The sequence below is a fragment of the Wyeomyia smithii genome, chromosome 2 (genome assembly GCF_029784165.1).
Source record: "Wyeomyia smithii strain HCP4-BCI-WySm-NY-G18 chromosome 2, ASM2978416v1, whole genome shotgun sequence".
NCBI lineage: Eukaryota > Metazoa > Arthropoda > Insecta > Diptera > Culicidae > Wyeomyia > Wyeomyia smithii.
The window spans coordinates 102502105-102526685 of NC_073695.1; the positions used below are offsets into that span (position 1 = coordinate 102502105).

Consider the following 24581-nt stretch of genomic DNA (forward strand, 5'->3'; position numbering starts at 1 on the left):
GCTGGCTATATGACGACGACTTACACTGCTATTTACCGACAAATGCTTCGACCGAGCCTGAATCGACACTGGTAGAATGTATGTTGCTCACTGGAATGCAGCAACAGAACCGCTTCGTTAATAACAATGGCAGGCTGCTCGATATGGTTTTTACCAATAGTGCAGCTTGTGCAGATATTTTTGAACCACCGAGACCCTTACTGACCATGGACAGACATCATAAACCGATTGTGCTGAGATTAGATGTTGAGCTCAATTTTATTGATACCGAAATAGAGCGGCTCGATTTTAACCAATGTGATTTCACTGCGTTGAATCAGAGCATGCAACAAATAGACTGGAATCGATTAATGACGGTAGGATCAGTTGATGCAGCCATTGATATTTTTTACAGCGAATTGTTTAGAGTTTTCCGGACGAATATACCGTTGAAAAGAACTAAACGAAAACTGCACACAAATATGCCATGGTGGAACGCAAATATTCGGAATCTTCGAAACCGGCTTCAGAAAACTAGAAAACGGTATTTCAAACACAGGGGTGAGTCACTGAAAACTGAAATGCGTGAAATAGAGGCCCAGTACAACACTTTGAACGCAAGATGTTTTCGTGATTACATTCATCGCATTGAAAATGACGTTAAAGCTGACTCTAAATCGTTTTGGAAATACATCAACAATCGGAAATCAACGAATGGAATACCTCAGAACACTCGTTACCAGGGAGTGAGTGCCTTTACGCCACTGGATTCTGCGAATATACACATAATAATACACATCAACCGATTAGAACAAGTTCAGAAACACTTTCTCCGATATGCTCTTCGATCTCTAAACTGGAGGGACAAAACTAACCTACCATCGTATGAAAGCCGCTGTATGTTGATCGATTTGCCCACAGTGTCAAGTAGACGAGTTTTCCTCCAACGTATGCTAATATTTGATGTGCTAACAGATCGAATAGATTGCGCGGACATTCTTGGAAAATTGCGATTCAACACACCCCTTCGATTGCTATGTCAACCTGAGTTTTTCCGCCGACCAAATCACCGCACTCTCTATGGAATGAATAACCCATTGGATGTCTGTTGTAATTATTTTAATGATGTGATAAACATGTTTGATTTTGGTGTGTCGAAATATGTGTTTAGACTACGAATTAGAACATAAGTTAAATTGTCTGTACGATGTTTTATGTCGAAGACGAAATATAAATATGATATTATTATCATAAGATCAGTCGTTTGGGTGCAAGAGGCCGCCGCTTCCGACGACGGGTCGGCGGCCGGCTCGGACTGCGGAAACCACAGCGGCTTAGTGCTGCCTCGTTTCCTTGCCCTCGATTATGCGTCTTCGCCGCATGATTTCAAGAAAAGTATTATACCCAACTTAAACTCTTTAGGAATATAATAACACCTGAACTACATAATTGGATCTCATGCAATCGTACAACATCTCATTCGGCCTCGCGTCCATTCGGCCTTGCGTCCATTCGGCCTCGCGTCCATTCGGCCTCGCGTCCATTCGGCATCGCGTCCATTCGGCATCGCGTCCATTCGGTCTCGCGTCCATTCGGCCTCGCGTCCATTCGGCCTCGCGTCCATTCGACCTTGTGTCCATTCGGCCTTGTGTCCATTCGGCCTCGCGTCCGTTATACCTTTTGGCAGTATGCCTCGTATCCATTATGCCTCACATCCATTATGCCTCGCGTCTGTATGCCTAGCATACTATGCCTAACATCCATATGCCTAGCGTCTATATGCCTCGTGTCCCGTCCCCTAATTTACCATCTTCAATGTACAATAATTCAGTAGTTTCCGCTTTGTAAAAATCGATAACGGCACTGGTTACGTTCTTACGGTTTGTTAGAGAACAAAAGATGGAAGTGTTACAATCGCTGTTACTAGAAATCGAGTATACCTTCGCATATCTAACGGCTATGACGGAAAGGAAGGTGATTTTGTCACCTTGATCAGTGACGGATTTTTATATTTTTACCTTTCCCTCTACACCAATCATTTCAATTATCGAATATGTAATATTTATTTGATTCAATTTAAGTAAAGCATATGTCCGAGGAACTAATATAAAAAGATATCCGATTTGAAACTCAAATTGCAATCAAAACAAATGCAATTTAAATAAACTTCAACAGAATAAGAAACCAAAACAAAATTTTCCTTTGAAAAAACTCAATTCTTCCTCCTGTCCAAGTTGAAATTGAACCCTAAATTCAATTCCCATTGCTATGCACGTTTATTTAATCGACAAAATTTTTAATTGGGAGTCCCATCCTCTTTCACTTTTAAATACTGTCAAATTCACCTATTTCGTTGATCGTTCGCTGACTCTCTCACCGTCAAAAAAATAATTGGACAAGTATCCCGTCCCTGCACCTTGCTGGTTGGGAAAAATAACATAACAAAAGAGACACTTTTCGCAAACATTTCTTTTCACTGCTTCAGCAATTAAAGTACACACAGCGCGGGATGGTCGCTTCGCTTTGGCATATATCCGTGTAATTCAGTTACAACTGTTTTCCGAGACAATACCTGCGACGCTCTGAGAAAAACTGATCGTAGCTAGGAGTGAAAGAGTGAACTAAAAAATAGTCCAATATAGGGAGTACTAAGCATTTCATTGTGACTAAGATGCAAGATCTTTTAAAATTCTAAAAAGAAGAAAAAATAATCGAAAGGTATACTGTTTATTTCTGCTAAGATTCACTCGAATAGCTTGCCAATAGTTTAAGTTATAATGTAGAAAAGCACGTGAATCCTGATCACGCCACTGGTTACGACAATGAAAAAACAGGCGCCTAAGAACACTGAACGCTTTACAAACGTAGTGGCTTGCGAGAAAACAGGAAACTTTTGTCAAGTAACTAAAAAACTAAACCTCCAGTGAAAGTTTACGATAATGGAAGCGAACAAAAACACGGGAAACTAATTTAATTTCGGTTGCAGTTTACCACAGCACTAGTCCCAGTGTTTGCTACACGTGCGGACTAAACTTTTTATTTTGATAGACTTTGTAATGCAATGGAGGATAGCAGGGTTGATATCGTAAGCCTTTTACCGTTTGCGCTTCGAACACAGAACGGCTGATTTGTGATAACAAAATTTAACCTCTACACCAGCAGACAATGGGAAATAAAAGGAGATGATGAAATTAATCCGGATGCTCTAGCTAATGGGTGAAACGGTGAGAGAGTTTGCTGTACGGAACTCAGTATAGTTTATGTCGGCTCTGGAGTCTGCCTAAATTAAATTTATTCAAATGTAACATGAAAACTCGTTAGTGTTCTACCCATAGTTGCGTACACTTTTTGACCGTGGAAAGCTGCAGATAAATTCAATTACGTGTACGCAGGCAGGGAATGCAATTGTCATACTGACATGGTTTTGCAAAACAATAGCATCTAATTAGTAAACAGCTGTGCTGTATTTGCCCTAATCGAATGCAATCAAACTTTGCGAATACGATTTGCATTCTCATAAAACGGATTCACTACTGTGTTCATTACAAATGCATTTCAACAAGAGAATCATAATGGATGGGTCCAATTTGCCGGTAAAGCATGTACTGTTATATTCTATTCAAAGTACTAAACTATACTGATTACCACATTTGTAAACGCATACTGTTGTATTTTATTCTGAACTTTTCTATGATACCTTAATTGAATAGATTGCGTTGGATTTACCAAAACCCTAGATATCCTCTACCTCTGTATTAGAAAATAAAACATTATCATTAGGAGTAATAAAACAGAATATATTATTATGCCTTCATGATGTTGAAAATGGACACAAGCGCGCTTTACTGCATAAAGCGCTAAGCTCGTTGAGTTCTTGAACGGAATGACAAAACCCTCAAGTCCAATAAATCATTTGAAATTTGCTTTCACGCTTCTTTAATTGATTTTAATTCCAACAATTATGCAAGTGCAATCGTCTAAACTTGGTTTTTTCATGCGATGACTTTCTGGCAACTATCCAGAAGCTCAACAGCATTTTCTGTTTAAACCTGAAAAAGTTTTTGTATTTATTGTTCTTTATTGTGTATTTAAAGATGCTTTTTTATGTGTTTCGGATCATTTGGATTCCAGAGGTAAGATTTTTAACCCAAGCTCCGATGGATATCCCAGCTTTACTTCTTGAAGCGGAAACGTTATATTGATTTTGCGTGAAATGCTCTTCTGTTCTACGGATTGAAACTGTTAGCGAAATTTTCGAAAAACGATCTGTTCTACGCATAAAGTATTAACGCTACGACATATATATATATATATATATATATATATATATATATATATATATATATATATATATATATATATATATATATATATATATATATATATATATATCCCTAATAGGTTCCGAGAGCAAAACCTGCAGAATCATTATCTTTTCAAATGATCAATGACCAAATGGAATGTGCTGTGGTTTACTTTAATATTATTTATTTGAATCGAAATTATACATTTAAAGAACGGGTGAAATCACATCCGCTTCCGTGCCATTGGGTGATTTGAATCGAGTGAATGCCCTCTAAAACAATATTTTTGTTTAAGAGTAACCAGTACTATCATAACATACTTCGCTAACATGCTGACTCTAATACTAGACTTCAAATTCGTAAACAAATCGTTGCCCTATATTTCGTAAAACTAAAGGATGATGCTTGCATACAGTTGAAAAGCGGTACTGTTTTCTATAGTATGCACAGGAATAATACGCCGTAATTGAAAATAACCATGCGTCGCCTTTCTTAGCAACGCCGATGGAGACACCTTATATCTGATTGTCAACTTCACAGAATGAAACAGTGGTAGGTCCCTTTTTTTAAAATCAATTAAAATAGCAAGTTACAAGTTCATTAGCACAAACGCACCTTTTGAGCGTCAATTATGTATCGCATAAAAATAACTTTTAGTATACAACCACTTAACTTTTATTATGTCCATTTTTATGTCGATGGCACCTGATTTTTCCATACCTGATTTTTATTAGCACATCATGCCTAACACCACTCAACCAGTCATTCGTAAATCCCATGATAGAAAGAGTGACGGGATAGCTAGATAGGCTTGTAATCACTATTATTTTAAACTGGACAAATGTGTGTTGCTTTTGTTTCAGAGCTAGGATCAGTTTTTATTTTGATCCAATAAAATTTCACTAAGATGCGTAACATACATGTCAACATACATAAGGGCTTTATACCTAGGTTCTTTTATGCCTATCGTATTTTTAACAGTCACTCAGCTTCTTAAAATTAGATACAAGCTGTTTGAGCCCCACCACTAACATTCCGTTAAAAATATTGCGGAATTTTCACTTATCATTTATCCTCCACTCACCCTTCATGGGTCACATACACCATGACTTATACTCTCAAACAGTACTATCAGTTTGTTACAGTACATTATAGTAGGAGCATCCGATACCATAAATTATGCAAAATGCATATCCTCTACCACTTACCGCTATATTTCACCCTCGCATAAAACACCATTGACCTTTTCTGTTCGCTTCGTTCTTAATACTTATCGTCTACTTTCTCCAGCTACAGCAGTAACTCGCGACAGCAGCGTTTGACCGTGATACCGAATCACGTCGTCCGAAATACCGAGTGACACATTTGCACGACGATGCATCAAAGGCAAGAACCATAAAGTGTGACACGGTGCCCCATTAAATCACGCTGGAAAAGAGACCGAAAGAAAAGTGCCGAAGCTAACTCCTGCCTAGTGATCTAGAGAGAGGGTAGCGAAAACCAAATACGAACGAGGAAGACCGGAAAAAGAATAAGATTTATTCATACATTTCGCCACTTTTCCATTGAACGCAAAGGTCAAGGTTTTTTCGAGAATGCTTCTGGACGTTGGTTAGCAAACCATGCTCACCCGCTTGCATAAGCTCGAAACATTATTCCAGTGCATGCTTGCATGCCATAAATTATTCTTCCATTAAAATCAATTCGGTTCCTGCTGCACAGCTTATTGTTTCGTGTTTCGTAGCAAACCGAACCCGCGCTTGAAAAGTTTCGCGCTGATGCTGTCCAGTGGTTCTCTTCTACTGTCTTTCGAGAAGTATCTAGATGGCAGCTTTCGGATTGTGGATTTTTCATTGTCAAAAGAATTCCAAACTCCGGTGGATGCCGGGTGTTGTGGAATTTAAATGGATGGAAATAGTTTCACATTCTGAAGTTAGGATAGGGATGTTAGGTTATAAATTAGGTATCAGTTACGTTACAAGTTAATTGTGAATGGACACCACTAAGCTACATAAATAACTTCTTCCCTCTCATCCAATTGAGTAACTTTTGGTTGAAACTAGAAAAGTACATTAATTTTGAATCTGTTTGTGCTCGCGGCTAGTTTGCGCTGGATGAGTTGGTGGTATGGGTTTTAGGTCTTGCGGACAAAAATATATCGCTATATACTCTACCTTGTATCCCTGCACTACGTTCGGATAGATTCTATATCAGACGTTTTCCACAAATCAGCAATCGACTGTTTAATCGAATTAGAGTTTATTGTTGGAAAATTGGCTAATTTAACCCGTTCGCTGTATGTTTTATGCATGTGGGTCAATTATTGCGGTGCGGTTGCTACTGGTACGTGTGATAGGATGTTTCGATGGAGGTACATGGTACTTAGTAATACCAACAAACAGAAGCTACTTCTGGTTCTGAACTGCCTCTAATGGGATCAAATTTAACATATTGGTATATATGAAAGAAGCAAGATTGCTCATTCTTCCTGCTGATTTTTTTTTTCATTTGGAAAGATATCCTGTAGATTAACAGTTGGTTATGATGCTTGTGTCTAATCAATATAAAGTCAAGTTTCAGCTACGGAATGTAACGCCTATTGATAAAAATTCAAGCGAAATGTACGTGGAACGCTTCTAGAGCACTCCAACTATTTTAAATTTTATGTGATGCGGCTTTTTTCATTTTATGTGATTTTCAGAAAATAGTAATTAGTACATTCGCGAATAAGAGTTCCAATGCGCCTGACTTGTAACATCCGCGGATTCAATTTCATCAATTAGTTGGCATTGTATCTATTCCTAAGTAGTTCCGCATAAGCGTGCTTAACCCATTCCCCGCGGGGGATGCCATATGGTATCACCTCACATTTAAACTTTTACAACTATACTTGGGATTTTTAACGATGAAACTATTAAAAACGATAAAGAACTTCAATATGCAATAGTGTTTGTGCCAATTCTGCATGTGGTTGCTGAGTAATAAGAGTTTGAAGGTCATTTTTCGAGATAAAAATTGATTTCTTTCCGCGGGGACTGGGTGAATACATTACAATAACTGGCAATCTTGCTATAACCGCTCACGTTTCATTTTGAATCACTTTTGCGCTATCGCACAGTTTTTGCATGAAAACTGGCAAAATTAAACAACAATTGTTCGATTTTTAAATAGTAATAAAGAGAAAACGACAATGAAACGAATAAAGGAGTATTTCTTATTCTCAATTAGGAAAAAATATAAATGTATAATATAAAAAATATATGTTAACAATTCTGAGAACAATTTTTTACCAGTTTGGCTCCAGTTTTCAGACATTTCATTGGAATTTTCTTTTATTGTGAAACATGTTTGGTTATATACAGGCCCGGATTTAAGGGTCTTCCGACACGAGGGCCCGCTTAGTCCTGGGCCAGACGTAACACGACCAGAGTGGAGACCCTTTTGCCTTTCTCCTAGAAAGGTATAGCAATCACTGCAAAAACCAAAGGTATAAAGAAAGTGCTCCAAAGTACCGAATGTCGTATATCACTCGACTCAGTTCGAGTTCGAGCAGAGCATTTTCTGTATGTATGTGTGTGTGTATGTGCAATTTTGTTTTCTCACTTACTTTTCTCATAGATGGCTGTACCGATCCCCATGAAATTAATTGCAAATGAATGGTCTAGTTGCCCCTTAGGTTGCTTTTGAAATTCATTGTAATTGGATTTTTAGTTTAAAGGTTATGTATCAAAATGAAAAAAATCACGAAACATCAATATCTTAGAAACTACACAACCGATTTCAACAAAACTGATGTCAAATGAACGGGCTATCTCCAGAACCCTTAACTTATAAATTTCATAATGTTTAAATATATGGTTCAAAAGTTATGTACAGAAATGTTTTCCAGTGGCTGTTTAAACTCACTCATATTTCTCAGAGATGGCTGGACTGATCACAAAATTATTCTCGAATGAAAGGTCTAGTTGTCCCAGAGGATATTGTAATCGGTTGGTAACTTTGTCCGTTATTTATCAAAATGTGAAATCACGTTATAAAAGCAAAGTTTATACCAAAGCCTGCTTAAACTCACTCACTTTTCTCAGAGATGGTTAGACCGATTTCCACGAAATCAGTTGCAAATGAAAGATCTAGTGGCCTCATAACACCCTATTGAATTTCATTGTAATCGTATTTTTAATTTAGGCACCGTATTTCAAAATGTGAATATCATGAAACTTCACTGTCTCAGAAACTACACAACTAATTTAAACAAAACTGGTGTCAAATGAACGGGCTGTCTTGAAAATCCTCAACTAATGATTAAACATGTGGTTCAGAAGTTTTGAGAAGAAACGTGTTCCGAAGGCTTTGAAACTCACTCATTTTTCTTAAAATTAGCTGAATCAATTTTTTTTTTGAATTAGTGTCGTATTGAAGTTCTAGTTACCCCACAAGACCCTATTGAATTTTATTGTAATTGAACTATAACTATGTCCGTTACGTATAAAAGAAGGAAATCACTTTTGGAAAAGAAACATATTCCAAAGACTGCTTAAGCTCACTCAATTTTTTCAGAATGGTTGGACCGATTTTCATGAAATTAGTCTCAAACATACTAAAATTATTACTTTATATATAACATCAATATTCTAGAACTCAAAGAGTGGATATACCTTCATTGGATTCTATTTGAAACCGGAAGCTGCAAAATCGAGTTTCAAAGTGAAGCACACTAAGGTCGCTTTTACGCGTTTTTTTTTTGGCGCGGCTGTTTTTACGCGGATTCCGGAATTTACGCGTTTTTTTTACGCGGATTCCGGAATTTACGCTTTTTTTTACGCGCGCATATCCTCCGCGTAAAAAGCGACTTTAGTGTATAGAGTTCACCCCGGCTTCCGAGCATTATCCCGGTTCCTGAAAAACATTGGGTAATGTTTGTCACTTTTATGTTGTTTTCCATCAATCGGGAGCTACTATCTAGGAATTTAAAATGGTTGGGACGCGTTGATTTCTGGCCTCTGGGTATAACGCTTCTGCAATACTCATAATGGATGATGTTTGGTCTCTTGAAGCTGATTTATAGAAACTGAAAGTCGGCATCTTAGCCATCGAAATACCCAGTTTAGGCAGAATTTGGCCATTTTTGGATGTATTTCGGTAACCAGGATTAGTCATCTGGATTTTTCGCGTGATGTATTTGGAACATATTTATTTAATGGTATTTGCATGTGTATTTATTGATGAGCAAGATCGCGCCAAATGACCTATGGTCGAATATCGACCATTTTTGATTTGAATGAAACTTTGCACACGTATTTGGCTTAGCAAACTGAGCATTTTTCACAGATGGAGAGATTTTTTAACCCATGAGTTACATTCTAAAAGGGCGTATGCCGTTTGGCATAGGTTTTATTCGAAGCATATTAGCCCAGAAACCGTTAGTTGTATAGAAAAACTGTCTGAGAATGAGTTGTAGGGAATTAAAAATGCACCTTAAAAAAAATATACACTGTACAAAAAAAATAATAATAAAAATTAAATTTCAATTTAAAAAAAAAAGAGTTGAATTTTTTTTATTTTTTTTTTAAAGTAACTTGACGTTAATACGCAACTTTTTAATAAAAGTCCAGGATGGAGGAATGAAAAATAATTATTTTATGATAGATTAATTTTTTTATAAAAATTCTAATTTAAACATTTTTCAAAATATTTGTATTCTGATGATTTTAAAAGATGCAGTCATTTTGAATCATAAAGCTCTTGGTAGTAAACATTCTAAAGGCATCGGTTTTCGAGTTATTTCTAAAAAATACACGTTTTTCTTAATTTGTCCATGGTTCTCCAGCAAAAACCTTACGTTCATTGGAATGCTTGATCAAAAATATACAATTCATTCTTTGACAACAAAACGATTGGATAAATAACTCAAGCGCTAAACCTTAGCCTACCTACACGTTCCCCCTTGCCGAATGTTTTATAAAAAAAATATGTTTGTCGTGCAACACACCTACTTGTTTACTAATAATAACTGTTTGTAAAGTACGCAACCAATAACTACTGGGTTACCTATAATATCTGTTTTCGTATATAAATACGATTGCACTACTCCAGATGTGTTAGTAACAGTTTGCATTTTGTGAAGATGAATAAAGTGAAAATGAAATATACCAAGCCCAAATGCTATAAACCCTTTCCTGATCATCGGTGCTCATCAAGCTTACGCAAATTAAACGAAAACGTTATTGCAAAATTAAAAATATTGAACAGTCAAGCTCATTTTGATACGTCTTTATCAATTTGTGATTCGTGTAGTTATTGGAATGATAGTCAAGCCACCATGCATCCCTTTGTTGTTTACTATTCAGAATCTGGAACACTTAAGAATATCAGCTTCATTATAATATCGGAAGTACTCCATCATGATACTGTTACGGTTCAGGTGTTCATTGCCAAATTAATGAGTTTTTTGAAAACAACAATACAGTTGAAAAAAGCGACATTAATATCTGATGGAGCTGCCTCACAATATAAAAATAGAAAAAACTTTGCAAGTCTTTGCAAGTTCAATACAAAATATAACGTCGATGCAGAGTGGCATATTTTGCGACTTCTCATGGTAAAGGCCCGTGCGATGCAATTGGTGGCATATTAAAACGAATGGCAGGAAATGCAAGTTTAGCTAAAGAACATGAACATCCCATTACAAGCGCAAAAGAATTGTATGATTGGTCTAATCAGAAAAGTAATAAAAATTCATTAAAAATGTCATTTAGTTGGGTATCATATGAAGAATATGAACAAGGAGTATTAGAATGGAGCAATATTTTCAAAAAATCTATAATAATAACTGCCACACAAAAGTATTACTCTTTTGTTCCGATTTCAGAAAATAAGATACAAACGAAGCTGTTTTCAAAAGATGACGAATTATTTACTTATGATGTATTGAATGATGTATATAAAATATAAGGTGAAACTAGTTCTGTAAAGTATCTATGTCATAAAAAATATGTTCCTAAGATAATAAAATTCGAAAATAAATATTTGATTCTTATATATATATTTATATCACTTAGAACATTTAACTCTTTTCTTGAAAACCGTTCGCCCAATCGTTTTGTTGTCAAAGAATGAATTGTATATTTTTGATCAAGCATTCCAATGAACGTAAGGTTTTTGCTGGAGAACCATGGACAAATTAAGAAAAACGTGTATTTTCCTAAATAATTATAATTTTTCGAGCTTAAATTAGAAATAACTCGAAAACAAATGCCTTTAGAATGTTTACTACCAAGAACTTTTTGATTCAAAATAACTCTCTGCATCTTTTAAAATCATCAGAATACAAATATTTTGAAAAATGTTTGAATTAGAATTTTCATAAAAAAATTAATCTACCATAAAAAAAATATTTCTCATTTCTCCATCCTGGACTTTTTTAAAAGTTGCGTATTAACGTCAAGTTTCTGTAAAAAAAAATTAAAAAAAATTCAACTCGTTTTTTTTATTGAAATTTAATGTTTATTATTAATATTTTTTGGTCAAAAAAAATTATTTTTATACAGTGGATATTATTTCTATGATGCATTTTTAATTCCCTACAACTCATTCTCAGACAGTTTTTCTATACAACCAACGGTTTCTGGGCTACAATGCTTCGAATAAAACCTATGCCAAAAGGCATACGCCCTTTTAGGATGTAACTCATTGGTGTAAAAAATCTCTCCACCTGTGAAAAATGCTCAGTTTGCTAAGCCAAATACGTGTGCAAAGTTTCATTCAAATCAAAAATGGTCGATTAAATTTTCGCGTATTTACAGGCGATTTGAAATGATTTTGCTCTAATGTATGCAATGTAATGTATGTATGTAATGTTAATGTTATGTTTTAAATGTTCGGTATAGCTGTGCTGTTGGCTACTAGAAATTCGTTATTCAAAGTGGAAAATAAATCCAGCAGAAATTTTCAAGGCGTATTTGTTTGTAAAAATTGAAGTGTTCGTGTAAATCTACTTTAACAAACAATATGTCCGAATGAGAAAGGCTGGGTTTCATCGCTAGGTGATTTATTTTAGGTTTTTTTTGCTCGTCGCCTCTTCCAGTGAAGCATTAAATCGTGTTATATAAAAATTTTCTTACCTCCAAATTTTTACGAAAGGAGGGCCACACGAAAATATCTGCCCCGGCCCCCCTAAATCCGGTCCTGGATATATATTTCCTGGTTACTAACTTACTTTTAGTCTACTTTGTTGGCTAACGGACCGTTCACCGGTCTAGGGCCGAACGAATTACAGATGTCCAGTTTCTTCTGTCTCGGGCAGCCGTTCTTCAGTCTCCTCGTACACCAGCATCCTGCATCTTCTTCCACCGCGCACATCCACCGCGCACATTCACCGCGTGCGAGGCCTACCACAAAATCGACGGCCTTTTTCTGGTTCTCTTCTGAAGATAGTTTTGGCAGCTCTCTCTTCAGGCATTCTGGCTACATGTCCAGCCCACTAAGGCGTGCCTTTACTATATCAGCATGCTTGTATACCTGGTACAACTCGTGATTCATGCGTCTGCACCACACTCCATCTTCCAGTTTACCGCTAAGTATCGATCGCTGAACTTTACGCTCAAAAACTCCGAGCACTCGTCGATCAGCTTCCTTCAACGTCCATGCTTCATGTCCGTAAAGGGCCACCGGGAGTATCAGCGTCCTATACAGCGCTAGTTTTGTGCGAGTTTGCAAACTACGGGACCTTAGCTGGTTACGTAGTCCGTAGAAGGCCCTGTTCGCAGCACCGTCCTTCCCAGCGGCCTTGCCGTTTTTCAGCTCACCAATCGCCTTTTTCACCTCCTCCTGTGTTGGTGGCTTGTTCGTCACTCATAATCGTCATCCTGTTCCTGCTCTGCTCATCCGGCTCCTCACCGTTCAATAGCACCTGAAAATGCTCCTTCCATCTGGCTGCAACCGTCGGTTTATCAGTAAGCAGGTTGCCGTCCTTGTCATTACACATGACCGGCACAGGGAAATTCCTGCTTCCGACTTTTCGCATGTCGTTTCAAGCATAGCTGTCCTCTGCGCTGGTGAGCACCTGCTCCTCGTACTCGCGCTTCTTCCGACGGTGGGTTCTATTTTCGGCAGCTCTTGCCTCCCTGTATCTCTCTCTGTTTTGACGCGTAGCCGCAGTGAGCATGCGGCTGCTGGCACGGTTCTTCTCATTTGTCGCTCTCTAGCACTCGGCATCGAACCAGCCGTTACGCTGCCTTCCACGTGTCGTACCTGCCACCTCTCTTGCAGTCGTTTCGATGGAACCGTGGATACTGCTCCACAACCCATTTATGTCTTCTATGCCTTCCTCCTGCTGTTCTGCGATCCGTTGATCCGGCTCTCTGGCGTATTCTGCTGCCACGCCATCAGCTTTCAACCGCTGAATGTTGAAACGCGTCGTCCTCTCTGTGCGAGTTTTCAGCACGTTCGACAACCGTGCGCGGATCATACAAACGACGAGATAATGGTCAGGGTCAATGTTTGGTCCCCGAGAAGACCTAACATCAGCAACATGCGAGAAATGCCGACCGTCAATGAGTACGTGATCGACCTTGGAGCAGGCTTCTCCATTTGGATGCCTCCAGGTATGTTTCCGAATATTCAAACGTGGAAAATTGGAGCTACATATGCCCATTCCTCTGGCCGCGGCAAAGTTCATTAGTCTCAGGCCGTTTTCATTGGTTGACGAGTGGAGGCTATGCCTTCCATTGACCGGACAGAAGAATTCCTCCTTCCCTTCCCAACCTGTGCGTTTGCGTCTCCGATAACGACTTTTACGTCGTGTTTTGGGCACTCGTCATAGATTCGCCCAAGCTTGTCATAGATTCATCTTTGACTTCATCGGATTTGTCGTTTGTCGGTGCGTAAGTGTTGATTAAAGTGTAGTTGAAGAATTTGCCCTTAATCCTCAACATGTATGTACGGTCATCTACGGGCCTCAACCGGATGACTCTTGTTTTCTGATTTCCCAGCACTACGAAACCGACGCTCCCTACCGCTGTAGTTCTCGAGCAAGCAAGCCAGCTCGCACCGGTTCATTGAGAGATCGGACATTCCAAGTACCCAATTTCCCATCTTTATCATAATCTTTTTCCGTGTTCGTAGCCTAGGTCCCTGCCGATTGATCCGTTCCGTATTTGTAATTTCGTTGTTCGTGGTTGAAAGAAAAAAAAAACCCTTACCAAGGTCGCTACATTCTGCTGATGGGGCTGCCATCTTAGGTGTAGCTGGAGGGATACAGCATTCCATAATTCAGCCACCCGCTCCGGGTCAGATGCTGTTATACGCCACCCCTAATATGGGGACACAGCCGCGTACGACCCTTTCCCAATCAGCATACGACCATAGTTTCCGTTGGTTATCCGATCTCCGCTAAGGTTACTCGTATCCCGGTCGGCACCTCGTGGAGGTTGGTATAGAAGTTGCTGGACAGAGATGAAGGACCACATTAGAGTCTCAAGTTACACGTGTCCAACCAGTTGCCAACCATATTTCCTGGTTATTATATTTATACTACAGTGGTTAACACAGGTTTTGCCCTGGAGCTCAAACTGGAAAAAAATAATTATTCTAGCTTTTCAACCATTCCTGGGAATTTCGGTGCCCCTAGCAAGCTCGGAAGTGCTTCATAAGACCGCAGAGTAATTACTTGCTTCTACGTTTGGTTACGGGAAAATTTCATTCAGGTCTCTGAAAACTTTACGGAATTTCGACTTGGCTAGGAGCCACAAGAATGGTCTTTCATGATCCTTTATTTTTCCAGTTTGAGCTCTGGGCAAGTTTTTTTTCGCTTTTGTCGAGCAGTGTTATTTATATTATTTATACAGTAAGGTGTTATTTTAAACGTTTTTTTCACGCGGTTTTATTTTACACGATTTTTGCACGATTTCTGTCCTCGCGTAGAACAGTTACAGTAAGTAACAGCAACAGCAACAGACTACAGTAAGGTGTGTTTTATACAATTTTATTTTTACACATGTTTTAACGCTGTTTTTTCAATAACTTTTTTTGTCGTTTTTTCAAAACACGCGTTTTTATTGCACGGTCTGTATTATATTAATTATATTATTTGAAGATTATTCTACAATTCAATAAACGTCGAAATATCAGTAAGACTGAGTGAGGAGACTGCTAGTATGTCTAGACTCTAGAGCATAAATAAGCTCGAAATGATAAATCTCCCCAAAAATGATATTATGGAAATAATTATCTCAATAAATAATATGATTTGATTAGTTGTAGCTTAGTGATGAACTTAAAAGTTGGTACCCGACATTTTCTGTATACCATGTTTGTGAACAGCTTTTGAAATCCTATCCTTTTATAAATATAATTATTTTTGTAATTTTTTATGTAGTGCATTATACCGCTCTTGAACTTCAACACAACATCAAATTTCCAAAAACAAGCTTTAAATAGTAGAAATATAGGTATGAGATGATTTTTTACAAATCTTAAATTTCAACTGCATGTAGGGTGTTTGTTCCATTATTCATCTCATTAAGCCGACATTCATGCACGGATTAAACACCAAATTTTCATGAAATCATTGAATAAATAAACAAAATACGCTTACATGCTCTTATGGAATCGCCCAGCAACGGGAATTCAACGCTCCCATGTTCATCTAAAAGCTTAAATCACTGCTCAATTATTCATCTCACGACGCCTTCATATTCATCACACTGTTTATCACTTTCAGGAATGAACGTAGCCGCATACCGTTGAAGTAGGTTACCTAGGTATCCGCTGTAGTTGTTTACGCACAAAACCGGTAACCTAGATAACCACTGCAGTGCTGTCGAGTTTTTTGAGCGAACCGCACACACAAGAGAAGCTTTTCCTTCATTTGGCCTCACGTCCTAGCTCTTTACGCGCCTTTACGTCTTATACCGGCTGGCGGTCGAATTCGAAACAAACACCAATTTTGTGAAATTAAAGATGGTTCTAAGCAAGTCCTCGTCAAGCATTGTCCATGTTGTGTCCGTAGAGGACTACCGGTCTTACAAGCGCCTTTTACATGATGCACTTGGTACGGGCACGAAGTTTACCAGATCTCAAGGTCTTGTGGACTCCGTAGTAGGCACGACGTCTGCCGCTTTCTCTACTGCAGTTGTTTTCTGAAGTTACTAATGATCCACGTTACACAAATTCGTCAAAGATCGTCACCTTGCCGAGGTTCCTTTCGCTTTTCAAATGGGCATGAGAACGCACCCGAAATCTTCCGATAGCCCTGTACATCATCGATCGTGGCTCAGTCTTGTTAGTTTCGTAGGGAAACCATTTTCGTCAATAATTTCCCGTAGTTCTACACGGTCGATAGTATCGTAAGCTTTTTCCAAGGTGGCGTGGACTTGAGAAGACAGCTCGGGGAAAGGGGTTTAATTCAACCGAACCCACTAAGTCTCCAGCCCTTATCCTTCCGGAAGGATGGTTAAGTATTAAGGCGGGAAGTGGCTTCATGCACTCTTTTTACTCTTATACCTCATAGCGAACCATCAGGAGACTGGCAGTTAGCTAACGCTCATTACCATCATGTCGCTCCTCGCACGCGCGAAACCGAGAGCATACTAAGCAGACATGCTCATCGGCCTTCTCCACGCCCACGCACTCAGGAAACATTGGCGCGTGCCCGAACCTGCCTGAAGGAGCCATGGCCTGACAGAATCTGATCATCGGGATGACCTTCTGGTACCTCGTATGTTTCTTGTGTCACAAAGATCACAGCACTCTACATCCCCCTTAATGGCGATGCTGATAGGCATCATACCGGATAAGCTGCAGATTGTGTCATACGACACAGTACGATACGCACTCGTAACCCGCTGGTACTGAAGGTTGTAGGTACCTTCCAGTTTACCACGATAACTATTAGTACCTAGCGCTTTTGAGTATGGACGAAACCACGCTGGAAAGAAGTTTCCGCTTGCTGCTGAGCTATTGGACATCATTTGAGATAGTGCTACAATAGCCTTCTTATAGACATAGTTGACGTGGCTCTTGAGCGTAAGCTTGGTGTCAAGCATAACCCCCAAAAGTTTCAGAGATCTAAACCGCCTATTGCTCTAATTTATGGTTATTGACAACCGTGACCTCCGTCTTATGGTGCACTAACTCCAGTCTCCTGGAATGGATCCAGTCCTCGATCTTAAAATCGATTAATAGGGGTTGCGTGGGGACTATCCGGACCCTGCTTGATAAGCTCCGCTGCGATACTATCTTCTCCAGCTAATTTGTTGTTCTTGATCTGTTTGGTAGCATCCTTAACCTCACTTATCGAGCTTCGTAGCCGCAAGGTTACAGAGTCCGCTTTGATAAGCGAATGGTGATAGGTTCGAATCTTAGTAAAACCAAACCATTCGTTCGCAAAAAGGACTTAAAGTGTGGGTTTATTCTCAGGCTCTTCCACACAAAATCTTCTCTCCAGATTTAATAACCTCTTGTTTAAAGCTTCGATAATATCATAGACTATAGCACGTCTATGCTGTTAGAGTGATAGCTTGCAGGAGGATATGATAGAATCGATAGGGAAGAAAGTAGGTTACTAAATCTGATTGAGAAGACAAAAAGCACTATAACACGGAGCAGGTTACTTCTCAATAAGTAGCACTGCAAAATGGTTAAAAAAACAGAAATGTGCAAACAGCAAAAACGTCCGGACAATGCCACAATAGATCAAACAACTACTGGTCGCAGTGGGGTCCACACAAAAAAAAACCTCACTTATCATGGGAGGCGGTATGTCTCCCTTATTCGCTATGCTGACGAAATCGTTCCTCCTACTGTCTTGGTCCTCTGCCTTTGCGCCATTCAGGTGTTTATTGTTGTACTGGTTCCTCCTATCGATCACCTCATGTGCTTTCTTTCAACCAGATGCAAGCCATGTTGGAAACACACTTCATCGCAAAAAAAAATCATTCGGACCTGTATGATACTATGAAACTAAGGTTTTGCTCTAGAGATTTAACTGAAAAAAAAAAATTAAAGATTATAGCTTGTTAACCATTGCTGTGAATTTTCGTGCCTCTATCAGAGACAACTTTTTCAGAGACTTAAATGAGTTTTCTCGAAACCAAACGTAGACCCGACGATCCCGGTAAGCAAATACCCTGCAGCTATAATCTTTCTGGAACAACTTTTTGAGTTTTAGGGCAACTTTTTTCGCTTTTATCGACCAGTGTTATCGATATCTGCGAGTCGATATAACTAAAAATTAAAAATGAAATAGTTCAAATACATCAGAAGAATTAACGAAACAATATTGAAATAATGCCGCACTGATGACAATAATGCAGTAAAAAAAACAAGGAAGTCATGCCGCTATATATCATGTTAACAATAATGATAACCAGGTTTTGTATAATTAATGATCGTGACACAAAACACTCTTTGCGTTTGTTCCTGCACTTGCTTGCATTAAACATGTTAATCTGAATCGACACGAATACAAATTGCACCGAGAGTCATACTATATAACTGTCACATGAAATATTAACGACATTAACTTCAGCTCTAGGTATTCTATGAATAACCCGCATTCGAAAAGAATGATTTGAATAGAAAAAGTCGATTTTCGATTTATGTCGAATGGCAAAAGAATGAACATTTTAACATATATTGAGATTCGCGATATCATTACGGTAACGAGTACCGGAAAGCACCGGAAATGTATTAAAAATTAATACTTTCCCTTCATATGTATACATTACATTAACAAAATAGATTAAGCGTGCGAACCGTGTTTACTCGCAGGCATCGAGGCACAAAACGCGTAATGGAAAGCGACGATCACACACGCGCCCTCAGGAAACAAATTTTATTATTCGTATGATCTCAATTGAACTGTGAAATGGCGAATTGCGCTGTAGGGCTACACCGAGCCCCGACGTATGCATAACGGATTGCGCCATATTTGACAATCCTTGTGACTGGTGGTTTGGCAACCGTGGGTGCCACCAGGGAAGGCCGAGGGCAGAAGTTCAAGTGACAGGGGGAAATGGTGACAAATTGAAAAATCATTCCCATCCGCTTTGTCCACCCATTTCTGGCGGGCCGTTACCGGTGACGAAGCCGTTAGTTGCAGGAGGATGGAAATGCTGGTTGGAACCATTCTGGGACATCATCAGGATCGTTGACTCACCGGCAGGTTCTGACCGGGCAGCGTCCGGTCGTGCTTGTAATGTCAACCTAGTGAAAAAAAAAACTGATTGATGTCACCCAAGGCGATGAAAATGAATTTTTTCAACCCAATGCAATTTCGATATCGTGTTTGCTTTATTTAGTCGGTCCAGAAAAATTGAAACATAATTAAACTACTTTCAAAAAAATATGGTACATATCAATTAGTAAATCATAATGAATCGGTCGTTGTGTAGGTGCACCATAATGTAGAACGACGAGAGCATTTGTTGTGTAGCTTGAACAATTCAGAAAATTAGCAAACAAAATTGGTAGTGTAGAATGTTTTTTAGCACACCATGATAAACGAGTAAAGCGTTCTGCATTCTCATTTTATTGTAACCAGCTAATTTCGGCTAAGTAAACACTAAAATTGCAATTATCAGTTGAGTTTTCCGGGTTGAGCACTACAATAGTTATGTCATGTGTGTGAGAGCTGCTGGCATCTTTAACTTTTTGTATAATTTGTTTTTTGTTTTCACAAAAATAGAATGATATTAGACGGAAAATTAGACATTACCAACTGAAGTAAAAAAGAACTTACCACTTTGAAAACTAGATGCAGTCGTAGTGATTTGTACAAAAAGAATGTATAAAATCAATCACCGACAAAAAAAATACCAATTAGATTCACTACCTATTTTATAGTCATTGTACAACCACCGTTGCACAGATGGCGGCATTTGCTTATGGAACTTGTTCTACCTACTGGTTGATACAATTGTTATTGCCTTGATTACATCTGCCAACACAGCATCAATTTGTGTGACATTTCCGTTATTCAGTCATCCGGATTGATATTTCAGCCCGTCAGTTGCACAGGAAAATGGCAAATTTGTGTTAAGTGTTTTTAACCGAATTTGCATTCCGGATGGTGGCAGCACTCGGAGTTGTGTCAATCATGAAACCATGGGTTTTTCGCTATTTGATGGTAGCCCGTGCCCCGCAACCTCAACCATTGACTGTCAATTAATATTAATACGGTACGACTGGTTATAGCATAATAAAATTGTTAATGTATTGCCCCACGTGCTCGCACAACCCGAAAATAACTATGAATAATTTTTTCGTTGGTGTAACGTGTTCAAATATAACATGAAAATTACGAGGACGATCCAAATAATTTTCAAAGCAATGTGCAAATTTTCTAGCTACATGATATTAAATGTACAATTTATATATTTTTTTCAAAAACATTTGATTATACACCTACACCGCATATCACTATATAGTTTATTCGATGAAATAAGATTATGTTTGGTAAAATAAAACTAACTTAAGCCTTGGTGTGCTGCATCCCGATTCGGGACTTGACCTTCTGTTTGTTATACAAAGACTTCGCAGCAAACTGTTTAGTGTACAGGACAATTGCGGGGCTAACGCTACGATCCTACTGACACTAACAGTCTCTCCCGAGCCGAGACTCAACCTTACGACGACCGGCTTTTTAGGCCAGCATCGTACCTCAAGACCACCTGGGAGACTAAAATGAAACCAACTACTAAGCCTAATTTTAATATAAGTTTTTCTATGTGCAAAAGATTTTCTACGTCGCAAAACCTCGGTCGTGATTTATCGTAATTTCTTTATCTAGTAAATTCCACCTCTAATAAAATGTAAACATTGCTCGATATTTATTTCTTATCATAATACCGGCCGATTGCAATAAATTTCATCCTCCTGCCTCACCATTAATGAAAGCATAAATCTCAACAATTACCTCACTGTTGAAGCACGCATCTGTGGCTCGTAAAACTGACTTCCTCCAGCCCAACGGAAGTTCCCTGCAATGCCCTAAACCTGAAAAAAAAGTTATCCAATTTATTGTTATCTCTGGTGTTGGTTATGTTGCCTTTAAAAAAAAACTTTCCGCCAAAGATGAGCAAGTAGCACCAGTCTATAGCGCATGTGATTCCGATCATTACGTGCTTGATTCATGATTTTCAAGCAGAAGCTTGTTCAAATTCTGATGACGCCATCGACAAGCCTGGATGCGGTACATTTTCCCATCGGTTTTGATTTATGCTTTGAGTCGCTGAGAAATTCATCTTTCTTCGTTGTTGATAGATGCCGTATAATACATAAGCGACCAGCGGGCGCGAATAGCGAGTGACTTGTTGAGACCATAAAACATTCTCGCCCCGCGCCTCCTCCACTTATACCCGGTAGCAGCAAAATGTCATGGGTGGAACGTTGAAACGGAGTGTCGTGTACAACAGGCAAATTAATTTTTAGAAGCATGATCTAATTAACAAATTTGTTTCATTTCTCTTCGCTACTTCACAGAGCCCGCAAGTCAGCCCTCCGGCATCGAGGTATTCATCATCGAACGCGATAGCAGCCCTTGCCAGCTGACGTAAAATGGAGCTTTCACGAATAAAAGTACTCTACGCTGGATTAGTACTTCAGCTACTGTTCACAATTGCTCTTCCGCTGCCCTATAACAGTAAGTAACGTAGTTGTGTAGTGTACGCGTTCGAGTGTAAAGCATAAAATTAATCTTCAGAATTCTCTTTCAACATGTTAGGCCGATTTGTTCCTGCAGGAATTTATTTCCATCCACATAGCGTATGCGCTTTACACTTCGAACGGAAGTGTACTTTTGATTCGAAAACAATTTCTACCCGAACCATTTCCAACCGAAACGTGCCAGGAGCAAATCGCTTGCTCAACATGACTAAAGTTTGCATAAAAAGCCACAAATGAAACACGTACATCTCGAGTACGGACATTTATCAGACCTCTAGGCCCACATTTACCCATTCTTTCCATCGCACAACACGGCCGACAGCTCGGTAGTTGGGGCTGAAAAGCCTAACCATGGAGCAAAAAATAATAATTTTCAGCTCGAAGAAAAAGCATGAACTCTCACAGTGCCAGGCCAAGTGCGGAGGGCAGCATAGAATATGCTTTATGTTCGTAAATTTAAATTTGGCTTATCTTTTTTTACGTCGCAGCTTCACATTTGCCAGCTACCTCCTATATAGTTTGGTCTGATCAAACTCCCAACAAAAGCACTCGGACCGGATCCCAAACAGCACAATATGTGGAACGCTTCTGCGCTGTACTAGTTTTCTCTCCTCGTGGTACCATTCGGAGAAAAACTTGTTCGAACTATCAGCACTTTGAGTTGTCTCTGCTGCATTTGAGCTAACACGCTTTGGGCGTAAATATATTTTTTTCTAGATGGACAAAAGGACTGACATAATTCAAAATATGCATTTAGGCAAATTGTGATAATACATTTTATTGCTGATAACTTTTTGGTTATGCATGAAAATACTATTCATTACACCGTTCAAACACTCATGAAAAGTTGAAAAAAAAACCTTAAAATTCAATATCTCATAAAGAACATTTCGATTCGAATTCTGGTTTATTGAGACAATAAACCTAACATTGTTTACTATCTACTAGATCGCAGCTTAGAGCTCACTATTATATTCACTATTACTATACTCATTACTGTGCCAGAAACAATTTTTATTTTTAAACATTTTATTCAGCATATTCTATACATGTGTACTATATTATTATTACAGAACGAAGAATTTATCCGACATATTGTAAATCATACTTAGCCAAGTATGTTCATGTGACAATAAAGCAACATCATTCAAAAACGTTTAAAAGTGTTTAGTAAACTAGTAGGTACATGATAAAGATTTTGAAGTTGAGCAATTTTTAAAAATATAGGCAACCATTTCAATCAATCGACCATTTTTATCTGGCTGAAACTTTTCACAGGTATTCCTATGAGCCAAAGGTGTCATTTTTTGCTATTAGTTTCTCTTTTATCGATACTAAGCGGCAGAAATTTTGTAAAAACGAAATTATTCAAACGAAATTCCGAAAAAAAAACAAATAATCGCATATCCCTGACAATTGAATTATTTATTCATAGGGGCGATGACACTTTATTTGTATCTTGTACTTTAAAATCCTTTTCAAATTTGGTTCCATTTGCTTGATTAATTCTTGAGTTATGTAGAAGTTTGTGTAAACATTTTTTATCTTCAAAAACCACCACATGTTAAATTTGGCTCCATTTGCTTGATTAGTTCTCGAATTATGCAAAAATTTCTGTTTTATTTGTATAGGAACCCTCCCTTCCAGAGAATAGAGGAATGTAAAACCACCATAGAGATATTTCTTGCTCCCAAAAACCTTCAAATACCAAATATGGTTCTGTTTTTTTGATTAGTTTCCGAGTTGTGCAGAAATGTGTATGGACCCCTTCCTCCTTCCAGAGTAGGGAGGGATGTCATATCATCATAGAAAGATTTCTTGTCCCCAAAAACTTCAACGTGCTAAATTTTATTATTATTTGGTATATTCACCAACAGGCAAGCAAGTGCGCTGATGGTGTAACCACAGACAAACAGACGTGCCACTCGATGACGATGACCAACCATTGCGCCAAAAATGCCGTAGTTAGTTCGTTGAACAGGCAATCGTAGCATTGAATTGTTTCGCAGAGCACGAGGTTGCACGTTTATATTCACTTGTTCCAAAAGAGCGGGACAGTCTATGCGGCCTTGTAAAATTCTTGCAATTAGCCGGTGCCAACAGGTGACCAGCTTTTCAGGGTTCATCTTTATAAACTTCGCTCTGAGGCCATCATTTCCAATCGATTTATTGTTTTTCAGCTGCTTAATAGCATCCTTAACTTCGCCTATCGTTGGGGCTGGCACGTCTTCTTGTCGCGCCATTCAGGGTTCGTCGAAGTGCTGCCTTCAGCTTTCAGTGGCGCTTTTTCTCCTGGTTCGCTACATCTTTTTCTGCCGGTGTCTTTCTACATACTGACGAGTGGTACTGCGCATCTTAGCCGCCCGCGCAGCGTTATCCTCATCCATCACCCTCCTACATTCGTCGTCAAACCATTCGTTTCATTGGGTTCGTCCCACATGCCCGATGATGTTCTCCGCTACGCTGTTGATAGCTGTTTTGATGGGGTTCCAACAGTCCTCGAGAGCAGCTTCCTCCAGGTGGTCCTTTTCCGGCAGCGCAGCTTCGAGCGAATGCACGTAGTTTCCGGCGACGTTGGCGCTCCTATAGGATCCGATGTCGATGATGTCTGAGAAGTACCGACAATCAATCTGA

The 24581-nt window shown here is 38.8% G+C and overlaps 1 protein-coding gene across 4 annotated transcripts in view; it reads left to right on the forward strand.

The window, feature by feature from the left end:
- LOC129721699 (uncharacterized) overlaps nucleotides 1-24581 on the forward strand; it is a 160250-nt gene that overhangs the window by 78058 nt on the left and 57611 nt on the right. For all 4 annotated transcript variants that reach the window (XM_055674578.1, XM_055674576.1, XM_055674575.1 and 1 more), the window contains one exon: nucleotides 21765-21924. In XM_055674578.1, coding sequence (XP_055530553.1) covers nucleotides 21840-21924 — 85 coding nt within the window. In that variant the 5' untranslated portion in view covers nucleotides 21765-21839. The remainder of the gene's footprint in view (nucleotides 1-21764; nucleotides 21925-24581) is intronic.